General features: G+C 40.7%; 1 protein-coding gene across 1 annotated transcript in view; it reads right to left on the reverse strand.

Moving 5' to 3' along the window:
* Window positions 1-1,758, reverse strand: part of LOC108800494 (olfactomedin-4-like) — a 6,324-nt gene extending 4,566 nt beyond the window's left edge. Inside the window, exons 1-2 of the mRNA XM_018572478.1 lie at window positions 1,690-1,758; window positions 1,200-1,412 (exon numbers count right to left, since the gene is read on the reverse strand). Of these exons, the coding sequence (XP_018427980.1) occupies window positions 1,200-1,412; window positions 1,690-1,758 (282 nt within the window). The remainder of the gene's footprint in view (window positions 1-1,199; window positions 1,413-1,689) is intronic.
* Between the last annotated feature and the right edge of the window lie 11,223 nt (window positions 1,759-12,981).

Consider the following 12,981-nt stretch of genomic DNA (forward strand, 5'->3'; position numbering starts at 1 on the left):
ACACACACATACACTTTATATTATTAAAGAGACCCTGTCACAAACTTTACAAAATCGCAGGTAAAAGCATCAAGTATTTCAAATGCCCCTGCCTTCTTGCATATCATAGCCCTCTCATTTTCCTGTAGTGTCTAATTACTTTCTGTGTTGGCCCAGCTCTTCCACACCTCCCCTTACCTCCCTACAAAACCTTTTATGTAGCAGATGGGGGAGAAGCAAAGGGGAATACTATGGAGTGTCACTTGTGTGACATCTCTGAGTCTGCGGGGGCTGCTGACATCACATCCAAGATGACGACACCCAGAAGCAGTATCGGAGCATTTGGATGTCCACACAAGGGAAGCTTTTACATGTAAATAACACACAGAAAATACATGAAATGCTCATCTTATGGGAACATTTTTGTTGCAATAAAAGGTTTGAAGACAGGTTTCGTTAAAGAGGCACTTTACCCATATATTAAAAAAAAAACAAAGGCACCTTTAGGGCTTGTTCACACCGAAAGCGTGTGCGGGAACGCACCGCGATCGCTGTGAAACTTCCCACAGCATTTTGGGGCGGGAGGGGGCGTGGCGGTGCATTGCAGTGCGATCGAACGCGTGGCAAAACTTTGCCAGCGTTCCGTTTAACTGCAAACGCAAAAAAATAGGGCTTGCCCTATTTTTTGCGCTTGCAGTGGAACGGAACGCTGGCTATGTTTTAGCCACGCGTTCGATTGCACTGCGGGCAGGGGGGCGTGGAAGCGGTGCATTGTATTAAAAAACGCAGGGGGAAGTTTCACAGCGATCGCGGTGCGTTCCAGCAGCTACCGCTCTGGAACGCACATGCTTTCGGTGTGAACAAGGCCTAAGAAATGTTTAGTAAAGACAAACTACAAACACATACTTCTAGACAATTGACAGCTTTTTATACTTTGCATACCTTGTTTTTCTTTTCCTCCCCATTCTTCTTCTCACACTGGCCATTTTAACTAAGGGCAGATGAATCCATCTCCCTTTACTTCGGGGAACTCTGGCACATGTGACTAGGACATGTGACCATGCACATCACCACAGGTGCATGCTGAGGTGATTTTTAGCCAAAGGGGGTAAAGGTCCACTTTAAAGCACAGAAATAGCATTGCTCTTAGTAAAATGAACAATTTAAGTAAAAGTAACAAGGGTCTTACACTACTGTGAGAAGACATAGTTTTGTCTCACCTGCTGGTAGAGAATATCTATTATGGCACTGGAGCCATCAAATAATGCTTTTAGCTGCAGTATGAGGGTCTCCATCTCTTTGATCTCCAACTTGATGGGTTCAAAATCCAGCTCATTGTAGGAGAGACCTCCGTTCTCCATGATCTCCACACGTTTAGTCAGGTTCTTTATCCGTACTATGCATTCGGTCAGTGTGCTCTGATAGACGTCGATCTGCACAGAGATATCACACTTGTAGTTATTAATGCCAATGTACCTTACAGTCTGCTAAAAATATATCTGAAAACAAAACTTTATTTAATTTTGCCAAAAGTATGAAATGGTTAATACTGCTTCCAGGGTTTTTGTAATCTGTGTCCTATTAGGAAGATTTCCCGTTAGGGCTGGTGCAGATTCGGGCGATCGTGTGTGGTTGCACACAGTGGTTGCCGAGCTGCCCTATATTGATTTCAATGGGGTTACATCCGTGCGGCAATTGCTGAAAAAATACCCTGTTTTGCAACACGTACCGCTTGTTTTCTTCAACCTCGATCGTGCGTGATTGCACGGGTGGAACCATGGCAGGAAACCGCACGATCTGCCCGCTGATCGCACTGCCAGCGCGATCAGCGGTGGTATGCGACTCCGTGACTCGATTTTGTGCACAATTGCCGTGCGGTCAAGGATCACCCAGGTGTGAACCTGGCCTCACTTCCTGTCCTGAAGCCATAGCAGAAACTGAGAGGAACCCAAAGCAAGGGAAATTAATTCTCAGACAGTGGTCACAGAAAAATGTGTCCACAACTTTTTCCCTCTATGTCTGCTCTGGTGACAACTGGATTTGTTTTGTGCTTGCAGTCCTGCAGGATCTGCCATCCTTTGACAAAGTCAGTGTGATGAAACGCGTCTGAGGTGGATCTTACTGATGCTACCTATGTGCTAGACAAGTCCACGAAGGAATCTGACCGTTTATCTGCCGGCAGGCATTTTCTGCCGGCCGGCAAGTTTTAAATGTAAGTTGCTATATTTTTTAATAAACTTTCCTCATCTTACTGCACAATGAGGGCTTCTGTTCTGATCCTTTGATACATGTCATGATTGGGGGAGCTTCGAGATGCTGAAGCTACTGCGGGTGAACATTGCGGCGCATTGGGCTGGGGATTTTCCAGAGAGTGCTGTCTGAGCAGTGATTGTAAGCGGTACTTCGTTCTGACATCTGTAAGGAGCCGACAACTACTATCAAATGACACCACAGCATTAGGACGGGGAGCTGCTTCCAGAAACGCTGTTTGCAATCACATATTTGGTAAGGCTCTGGTATGGATTTTGGGGGGAACCCCACGCACTTTTTTTTTGTTTTAACTTAGGGGAGGGTCAGACAGTAAAAAAAAAAAAAACTATTCTAATGTCACTTTGCTGCTGACAAAATTTCGTCCAATAAACGAAATTTCGACCGGACTACCGCTAACGAATTTCATCTTCTGCAGACTTTCTTAATCTTCTGCAGACTGTAAAAAAAAAAAAAAAAAAATTTAATGTCACTTTGCTGCTAACGAAATTTTGTCCAATAAACGAAATTTCGACCGGACTACCGCTAACAAATTTTGGGAAATCGAGAATTCGGATTCGTTTGCATTCGTTTTAGCTGTAATTCAGGAGCATCCGAATCTCCGAAAATTCGTCCGAATTTCGATTCGGAACGAAACGAATCGCACATGTCTACTACTTATCCCATCGTAAAAAGTCAGTAGGTTAGTCTGACAGGAACGGTCTTTCCTAAACCCATGCTGATTGTCATTAACTATACCATTAGCCTGAACAAATTCTACTAAATAGTCCTTAATCATTCCCTCTAGCAGTTTGCACACTACTGATGTAAGACTAACTGTTCTGTAATTCCCAGGTTGGCATTTTGCCCCCTTTTTGAATATTGGGACTACCGTAGCCCTCCGCCAGTCACTCGGAACTCTACCAGTCATTAAAGAGTCCTTAAAAATGAAGAATAATGGTCTTGTTATAACCTCGCTTAGTTCCTTTAGTATCTTGGGGTGCAGGTTACAGTATCTGGTCCCAATGCTTTATTTGCATTAAGTAGATTAAGTATTTGTTGTATCCCGGGTTCCGTCGACCACTTGGCTATATTTTGTGATGAACTATGTGTTTTTATCATGCACGTCAAACCTGTTTCCCTCCTGAGTGTATACTGAGGAGAAAAAAGTGTTCAGCACTTCGGCCCTCTCCTTGTCATTTGTGACTATCTTCCCGCGTTTGTCCTTTATTGGGCCTATCTGCTCCTTTCTCCCCTTTTTACTGTTTATGTATTGGTAAAAATATATTTTTTTTTTTTAACTATCTGTGGCAATATGCTTTTCGCACTATATTTTAGCTCCCCGTATTACTAGTTTACATTTTTTATTACATTCTTTGTAGTTATGGAACGCCAATGCTGTCCCCTCCATCTTATATTTTATAAATGCCACTCGCTTTTCCTTTATGTGATGCTTTACATTTTTATTCAGCCATACAGGCTTTGTTTGCGATCTTTTACTTGTATTACCCAATGGTATACATTTGGCAATGGCAATATGTAATGTGCTTTTAAAACATTCTTACTTTTGGTCCGAGTTCAGTTTGCGAAATAAATTTTCCCATTTGATGTCCCCCACTGGATGTCGCAGTTTATCAAAGTTAGCCCTTCTGAAATTAAGGGTTCTTGCCCTACCAGCTCGCTTCCCTTTCCTGTATTGAATATTGAAAGTAATCATATTGTGATCACTATTGCCCAGTGCCTCCCCAATTACAATATCCTCAATTAATTCTGCATTATTAGTGATGATTAAATCTAGGATGGCATTTTTCCTAGTTGGGACCTCCACCATCTGGTCCATAAAATTGTCTCACCACATGTTCAGAAAGTGTCCCGCCTTTGTTGAACTTGAGGTTCCATTAGCCCAATTTATGTCCGGGTAATTGAAGTCGCCCATCACGACTACATTGCCCTCCCTCCCAGCTATTTCTATGTTCCCAACTTATTTTCACAAATCAACTGATAACTCGAGTTCTTTATTTGCGCTAGCTTGAAGACGAAATAAAAACAATAATATGCAAAAATATATATAATTTATTAACTAAAAACAGTGCTAAATAATAAACAAAATATAACTGGTGACAATAAAGAATATGGATCAAAATTGCGATAATGTTGATTAGCAAGATGATAATAAAAATAAAACCACAGGATATTATTTCAAATATTAATAAAACAAAACAATGTATCTTGGAATACAGTTAGTAACTTCTCAGTAGCTCAGCAGAATGTGACAAAATAATGTGCAGATTCAACACGTGACTTCTCCCAGCCAAACAGATGTTCAAAAGGACTGGCTAATCAGCCAAGAATCTATTTGAGGTAAAGACAAACTTCCATTAAGTTATTTTATTTTATGTCTATATCACAGCTAGACCATCGACTAGAAACTGAAATCAGCTTTGAAGAGACCCAAGATTGAAAGGGAGACAATTTTTACTGCAGATAAAATCTTACTCCAATTCAATCCTGATGCTAACAATTACCAAATGGTTTATTAAGATATATATGGCTAGTCAATTGCTTACAGATAAATAGAAATCTAAACTTTACCAAAAATCTAAAATGATTTTGTCTTAGAGATGTCAGCTTTGTGTCAGTGTAGTAACAAGAGATGGTCATGTTCTCTTTGGTTCAGTTCCCCCTGGCAGCCAGTCCATCAGCTTCAGAACTCTCTTTTCTGTGTCCGTCCTCCTGTAGATTCTTTCCTTTTTTCAGTCTCTCACTCTTAAATTTCTCCTAACTTTTATCACCCAAAAATGTGGGAGGAGAAAGCTTATCGCAACCTAATTATGACATCAGGAAAGTATCACTTTTCTAAAAAAAAAAATACCCCCAATTCCTGAACTCGTATACACAATTACCTGCCTGAAGAGGGCTATGTTGGACTAGGAATAATTTGGGATTTTTCCTTAAAATTTCAATATTATTCCCTGAGATGACCTTAGACCTAAGCCTTGAACGAAACCATCAAATTTAACAGGGCGTTCTGATCTTTGGCAGAACATGTCCGGCTTACTGTCTCTTTAAGAGATGTATATCTTGATAAAGTCTGAGCAAGAACAACTATTTAATATTTTTCCACAATTTACAACCTGGGAATATATGTGGTAAGGCTCTGAGAATCGCTGATGTTAGAGTTTTTGTCCAGAAACTATGAATTCAAATTCACCTTATATACTGACAGAGTATAAAGAACAAAGATGGCTTCCAGGATGCCCATATTACATTATGTAGAATAATATGTATAGGCCTTATAGTTTAATTATTTTTAGCCCCAAATAGTTCCGACATATCCCCCCCTTTTTTCCCATGGTATTCAGATTAACAACCTTAGACATATCTGGGAAAAATTCGGAATAAACGTCATGTTCACCAGAAGATGTGGCCTTTCTTCTTGGTCTCTGTCCTGGATAAGAAAAAAAAAACTCAAAGGTTTCCGTTGAATTCCCCACCTTGGCCTATAATATTTTATGAACATGAAATGAATTGCCAAAGTGGGTGTAGCCAACATGATAAAAGCAAGGTTTGCAATTAGGAAAGTGATGAAACTGGTTGTTCACTTCAGGACATCAGATGAATCATCAGTGGTCTCCTGATATGGAAAGCTTTGTTTACATGGACAACATAACATCCATGCATCCCAAGTAAAAAAAAAAATGGGATAGGTTAAATTTCCTTTTCGGTAGATATCTTTGGATCTGAACTCGCCAAGATCTCCTAGGATAATATTCTTCCATCAGTAGGAATCCTGGATCATCCTGCAGCATGACTCCTGATGATGGACCTGGTTCGATAAATGGGTTTCGTCCCGAACTGGGCACCAAGGATCACATCATCCAAATGGTTGCTGTGTCTTTGGTAGTCATCAACATCTTTACCAGATAACAATCTGGTTTGGACCATCAATCTTTTTCTATTAAAGAAACAGATAGTATGAATACATATTCTTATCAATTGATATTTACATTTCTAGTTATGATATATATTAATTTATTTAGCAACTGGATAACTATTCTCTAGTTAACTAAAAATTATTCGATAATTTTCACGATTATGGTATTCTGCTATGATTGGCAGGACCAATAATAATGCGGAGAAGCTCAAGATATGAATATCTGGATGTTGAGAGAGAATGATCACAATGTTAAATCATTATATTCGCATTCTCTTGAGATAATTATTAGGTTTCTTCTTCTGCGTTAACTTCCAGTATTCTCAGTTGAGACCTAGGATGACAAGCACGCAATTAATTAATATGAACCCATTTATCCACAAAATCATTATTCTTGACTCTTCTTATTTTGTAAACCACAGGTGAGATTTTGTCCATGATATTATATGGACATTTCCATGAAAATACACTTAAATACACTTTATCACCTGTTTCATACTCCTTCTTGATGGTTTTGAGATCATAATAAGTTTTGTTACTTACTGCTGCTTGCTCGAGATTGTTCTGTCCGAAAGCAAAAGCATGATGTATTTGCTGCTTTTGGCACCAATACTGTATCCTACTGATACATTTGGGAATTCACTTGTCCATGTGATTCCAATAGCCGCCACTAGTTTTCTCTCATCCCCTATGGTGGTATGAAAAGCACAACCATCATAGTATACATCTGGGAGTAAAGGACAGTAATCCTCATCATATGCTTTGTAAGGGGAAGATATTTGTTCCTCTAAGAAATCATCTAATAGCTCTTCTTCATGAGAAGGAGCCGCACAATCATGAAGTTCAGCAAGTCCTTGAGCTACTGGACTCTTTTTATTTTGTTTATACCAGACGTCCAATGGCCAGCCTTGTAAAGATAACGTCCAGGCAGTTATTCTGCTGTTTGACAAATTACCACCCCTTATTGTGTCACTTTGTAAATATTGTAGAGGTTGAGGTGCAGTTTCAATGATTATTTTCTCACTGAATTTAACTTCTAAAGTTTTGAAGGGACCAGACTGTGGCTTTCTCACAGTCATTACATTTAACCTCTACAGGTGACAGGGACTTACTTGCATATGCAATGATTTTGTTCAAACTGTCTTGTTTTTGACACAGTACAGCACTGATACTGAGGTTTGTAAAACCAGTTTCCAACTTGTTCCTGATCCATTCCCCACGTCCATGGTACATTCTTCTTTAGTAATATCATAGTATTTCAGGTTGAATAAAGACATAAGTCCATGAAGTCCAACCTATTGAATCAAGTCCAACCTATTGTCAACAGTGGCTTATTTATTTTTCGCATAGTTATCAATAAACGTACATGAATAATTCATCATACCCAAAAATGATCTCAGTTCATTGATATTGGTGGGTGTTTTAGACTTCATCACAGCCTCCACTTTCTTCTCTTGTGGATTTAGGCCTTTGGAAGTAACCTCATGTCTCAGGAAGTTGACTTTGGCACGACACCATTGGGCTTTCTGTAATAAGATTTTAACACCTGCCTCTCTCAACTGATTAAGCACATGCCTAATTTCTTGGATATGCTTTTCAAACGAGGTACTTTTCAACAAAATATCATCCACATATATGTTAATGTTCCAATTTCAGTTGCATCAGGCATAGCCTAATGTAAGAAGACAGAAAATTAATGGCCTGAATTTATATAGCTGAAATGGATCTGAACCACAACTGGGTTCACACAAGATGTCTGCTGCTGTTCCTAATTATGTCGTTTTCGGTGCACCGGAGAGAAATCACAAACTCAGGATTAAGGTTTATGACGCATCTACTTTATTCAGGGCGGTCTCTCTCCTTTATACACAGATAACAGGAGAGTGCTCGTCACACATATGCCCACCTCTGTTACCTCTAAATGTCTTGTACTATTGGGCAAACTAGAGGGGCTGTTAGTTAAAGTCTTGTGTCTCTCGCTAATTGGTTAGTCAAAGATATCTTCTGCCTGTAGCGTCCTCCCTCGGCATTCCTTTCATGTGTCCTCGGCGCGCTCCCGAATACAGGATCCATCTTGGTTACGCATAGCAACGCTAAAAGCTGAGTAAGGAAAGTCACAAAGCTAGGAAGCAAATGAAACTAATTCAAAACAATTTAAAACATAGAAAAGGACATTTTCTTGATATGATCCATATTCCTTCACAGTCCCCCCTAAAATGGCTATTTCTATGTAGATAAATTTACCTGTCCCTTAACCTATCACCTGGAGCACACCCCGGAACTCTTTTAACATGCATAGGGGCCGTCCGAGGGGCTAATCCACCTCTGGTCCCGACATGTGGGTATGCACTGTCAGGTGTTTTCTGTCCCTACTCTCACTAACCTAAGGTGTTATAAGATTATATTTGGGGGACAAGGATTGTAACGGGGAATATGGTTTCTCGTCATCACTCAGGTAGGTGTCCTCTTCTACCTGTATCATGGTTGGGGTCAAAGTACTCTCATCCATCGCTTTGGCCATTAACTTCTTGGCATAGGGGATCACACAGCAGACTACTAGGCTGATAAAGATCAGAACAATGAGAATCACAAGCAAAACAGCCCTGGGCAAGGAAAAGTTTACCTGCCTTTTGCCGTCCTCGAACAGCCAAGTGGACGTGACAGTGGATCAGACAGAAACAAGTAGTACAGTGGTAAGATATTGAAATATGCCTACTGTACTCTCAGGGTTGCGCAAGCCCTATTGGTCTGTCTGGTCCTCCGCTACCATCCGTGTGTCATGGCTGCTCTTGGATTAGAACCCAGGGCCCCACGTTTTTGGGCGACAGCTGAAATGGATCTGAACCACAACTGGGTGCACACAAGATGTCTGCTGCTGTTCCTAATTATGTCGTTTTCGTTGCACCGGAGAGAAATCACAAACTCAGGATTAAGTTTTATGACGCATCTACTTTATTCAGAGCGGTCTCTCTCCTTTATACACAGATAACAGGAGAGTGCTCGTCACACATATGCCCACCTCTGTTACCTCTAAATGTCTTGTACTATTGGGCAAACTAGAGGGGCTGTTAGTTAAAGTCTTGTGTCTCTCGCTAATTGGTTAGTCAAAGATATCTTCTGCCTGTAGCGTCCTCCCTCGGCATTCCTTTCATGTGTCCTCGGCGCGCTCCCGAATACAGGATCCATCTTGGTTACGCATAGCAACGCTAAAAGCTGAGTAAGGAAAGTCACAAAGCTAGGAAGCAAATGAAACTAATTCAAAACAATTGAAAACATAGAAAAGGACATTTTCTTGATATGATCCATATTCCTTCACATAACCAAAGGGCATTCTGGTCCAGGTATACTGCTCTTTACCGAATCTAAATGCCAATTTATATTTAGCAAATATATCCTTGAATTTTATTTTAACTGTTGGTGCTCTAGGTCATTAGAGCATCCATCAGCTATGGATATTTGCTGCTGGACCATTTCCAGAAATCCTGGAAAAATTTCAGGGAATTAGAAGTCTCAGACTTGACAGAACCTTCTGATTCAGAACCATTTTGGACCTTTTTCTGGTTATGCTGGTAATTCCTGTAATAACCTCTCTGGTTTCTCCTATAGTAAGGGAACCGCCTTTTTACAAACTGATGCTTTTTATCTGAGTCTTTAGCAACAGGGACCTTATTGTAATCTGGATTGGGTTTAGCTTTATTTGGCAAAGCATCATAAAATAATTGGATAAATTCATGGCTCTCATAATCGGGATCTTTCTCAGCCAGGCTTTAGGCATTCTTGAGAACTGACAAAAATTCCCTTGGACTTTGATTTGGCCGGCATTTTAAAGTTAAAATGGCTCTTTTTGCAGCAGTAGCTGACCGGTAGGGATCAAATTGTGTTTTTATTTCCGAGTTCACTACTGACCATTTATTTATACCCATATCTCGTAGGGAATTAAAGAAATATCTGTGTTTTTTGGCTCAAACACCCATGAAATAAATTCAGTTTTCTGTCTGTCATATTTTAAGTTTAGGGTCATCATTGCCTCCTCATAAGTTTCTAAATGGCTAATTATAGAAGGCGATCCTTTCTTGCTAAACAAACCCACAGTTTATTTTAAGAATGTTATCACTTTGGTGGTAACATACACAGGCTGATGAGCTTTCCTCTCACTCATATTGGACATACTTTTGGAGTGTGATGAGATTGGTTTTACTTTAGGAAGAGAATGTTCCTTAATAAAAATAAATTCATTTTCCTCTGAGGGGTCACTGAAATCACTTTCAAACTCTGAAACCTCATCTTTTATGGTCTGTTTCACAATTTTAGGTTTAACAGACCGACTGCCTGGGTGTGAGCTACTAAAGGTTTCCAATGACATTTGCTCTCTCCCATACAGAAGGTTTAAACTTTACACTGCTGGCATGTTTTTTCTGCATAAACTGCAGATATGCCTGTTTTTGACCATCTAACTTCTGCTGAAGTTTTGTATTAGCAGTGCACAACTTTTCACATTCTCCTTGTAGAGCCAATTTTGTCCTTTGACAATCAGACAATTCACTAGAGATTTGATCAAGACTTGTCTTAAGAGAAATTATCATTTGTCTGCTCTGGGTATCAGTATCATGATAATTAAACATTTGGGCTGACAATTCTTCCATATAATCAGAAAACGTTTGCAGATTGAACTTCAGTCTCATGAAGTGTTTTCTGTAACTTTTTAACATTATCAGCCATTTGCCTGGTTTAATGTTTTGCTTTGTTTAATTGTTCTGCCAAATCAAAATTTACATAAAGAAATTCTGTCCAAAATTCAATTAATGCCTTATCTCTTACTTTCTTTGTTTTAGCTTCAGCAATATGGTAAAGATAACCAGCAACACGTGATTCATCAGACCAGGTATAATTTACATATTTTGCAATCGTCCTCTGCATTCCAGCCACCCAGCCATTAATATCCTCTTTAACATCCAATGTATCTTTAACAAAAGACATCACCTGAAATGTAATCAATTCTCTAGCATCCTTCTCACTCATACCAGCCTCAGATTCTGCACTAGAATGACAAGATCTGCTAGGAACACTCTTGGTATCAGACATTTTCTATATTGAAACTGACAATGGCAATAACAAAACCAAGAAAATTACAACAAAATATATATATATTTGCACAATTATATTTCTTTGTTTGAAACTTAGGCAAATCTCACTGGGGCCTCCAAATATGTCAGAATGTTCACTCTGGTAAAATAAACAGTTTTGTATTGATGAAAACAGGCCATACTCTGTAATTAAGGAGATTTCCAACCTATTTACACAAATCAACAAATAACTTGAGTTCTTTATTTGCGCTAACTTGAAGATGAAATAAAAACAATTATGTGCAAAAATATATATATTTATTAACTAAAATCAGTGCAAAATAATCATCAAAATATAACTGGTGACGCAAAGAATATGGATCAAAATTGCAATAATTTTGATCAGCAAGATAATAATAAAAATAAAACCACAGGATATTATTTCAAATATTAATAACACAAAACAATGTATCCTTCAGGATGATGCAGAGAATCGCAGTCGCCGTAACAATATCAGGTTGAAAGGCATTCCAGAGGCAACATCAGGCCCTGAACTGCGATCCACAGTTACAGCTATACTTAATATGTACCTAGACAAGCCTCCTGGTGACCCCATCGAAATTGACCGCGTGCATCGGGTACAATCGTTTCGCTCACCGGACTCTAACACACCCAGGGATGTGCTGTGCAGGGTCCACTTCTTCACAGTCAAGGAAGAGATCATGCGGAAGGCCTGGAACAACGGCCCGCTAGATTTTGATGGTGCCTCGATACAAGTGATGCCTGACTTGTCGCGACACACGCTGCGAATGCGCAGGTTATTGAAACCCCTGCAGGATGTGATACGGGCTGCAGGAGCTTCTTACCGTTGGGGCCATCCGTTTCACCTCATCGTTCACCACCGGGATCACTCTTTTGCCCTCCACACACCTTGTCAACTGCCTGATCTGTTCCAGTGGTTAGATGAGGCGCCCATCGATCTTCCGAACTGGCTGGATTTCCCTACAGGCCCGGCAGATACCGCGCCTAGAACCCAAAGGCAAGCTCGCCCTCCCAGAGGAAGACGCCGCTACCCACTTCGTTCATCTTCGGTGCCAGCACCTATCAGCCATGAAGCGTGAAGGCAGGAGCCATAGACGATCCACAGTTATTTTTTTGTCGCAGGAACTCACCCTTTGTTGTTTGGGGGTCGACAGCCCAGTGGACGGTGGTCCCGAGCTAGGCCGGGGCCGGGCTCTGTGTTCCCGACCTCCGCCTGCCAGACAAGGATGTCCGTGTGGAGATGGCGGTATACAGGATGCAGGTTATAGTAGTTGCTTGCAAAGTTCCCTTCTCCCTCCCCCCCCATTTTTGGATTGTTTGTTTTGTTTTATTGGTAGTTATGTATGATGGGGTCCCCGTCCGCTCCCATCATAATATAGTGCTCCTGTTCTTGTACCATGTTATACGCTGTTGTACATGAGGGAGAGACGCCTGTTATTCGGAGGTTTGGCCGGCATGGGACGGAGACCCTTTTGAAACCACTCGGTGACCCTTGGACGGAGTGACTCCCCCGGGGAGTCCTACCCCAGTCCAACAGTCAGATAGCTCCGCCTGTGGAACCGAGTGGAACGGATCATGGGGCAGCGTCCTGTGCCGTCCCGCCGCCGGGAGCGAGCAGTGCATCTCCACCTTTGATGCTACATAGTTAATTCCATAATTATTGTTACATCAACGTTTATATCTACCACCCCCACATAGGGTTACCCCGTGCTTTGT

The sequence above is a fragment of the Nanorana parkeri genome, unplaced genomic scaffold (genome assembly GCF_000935625.1).
Source record: "Nanorana parkeri isolate BGI_ZX_2015 unplaced genomic scaffold, ASM93562v1 scaffold2046, whole genome shotgun sequence".
NCBI classification, from domain to species: Eukaryota; Metazoa; Chordata; class Amphibia; order Anura; family Dicroglossidae; genus Nanorana; species Nanorana parkeri.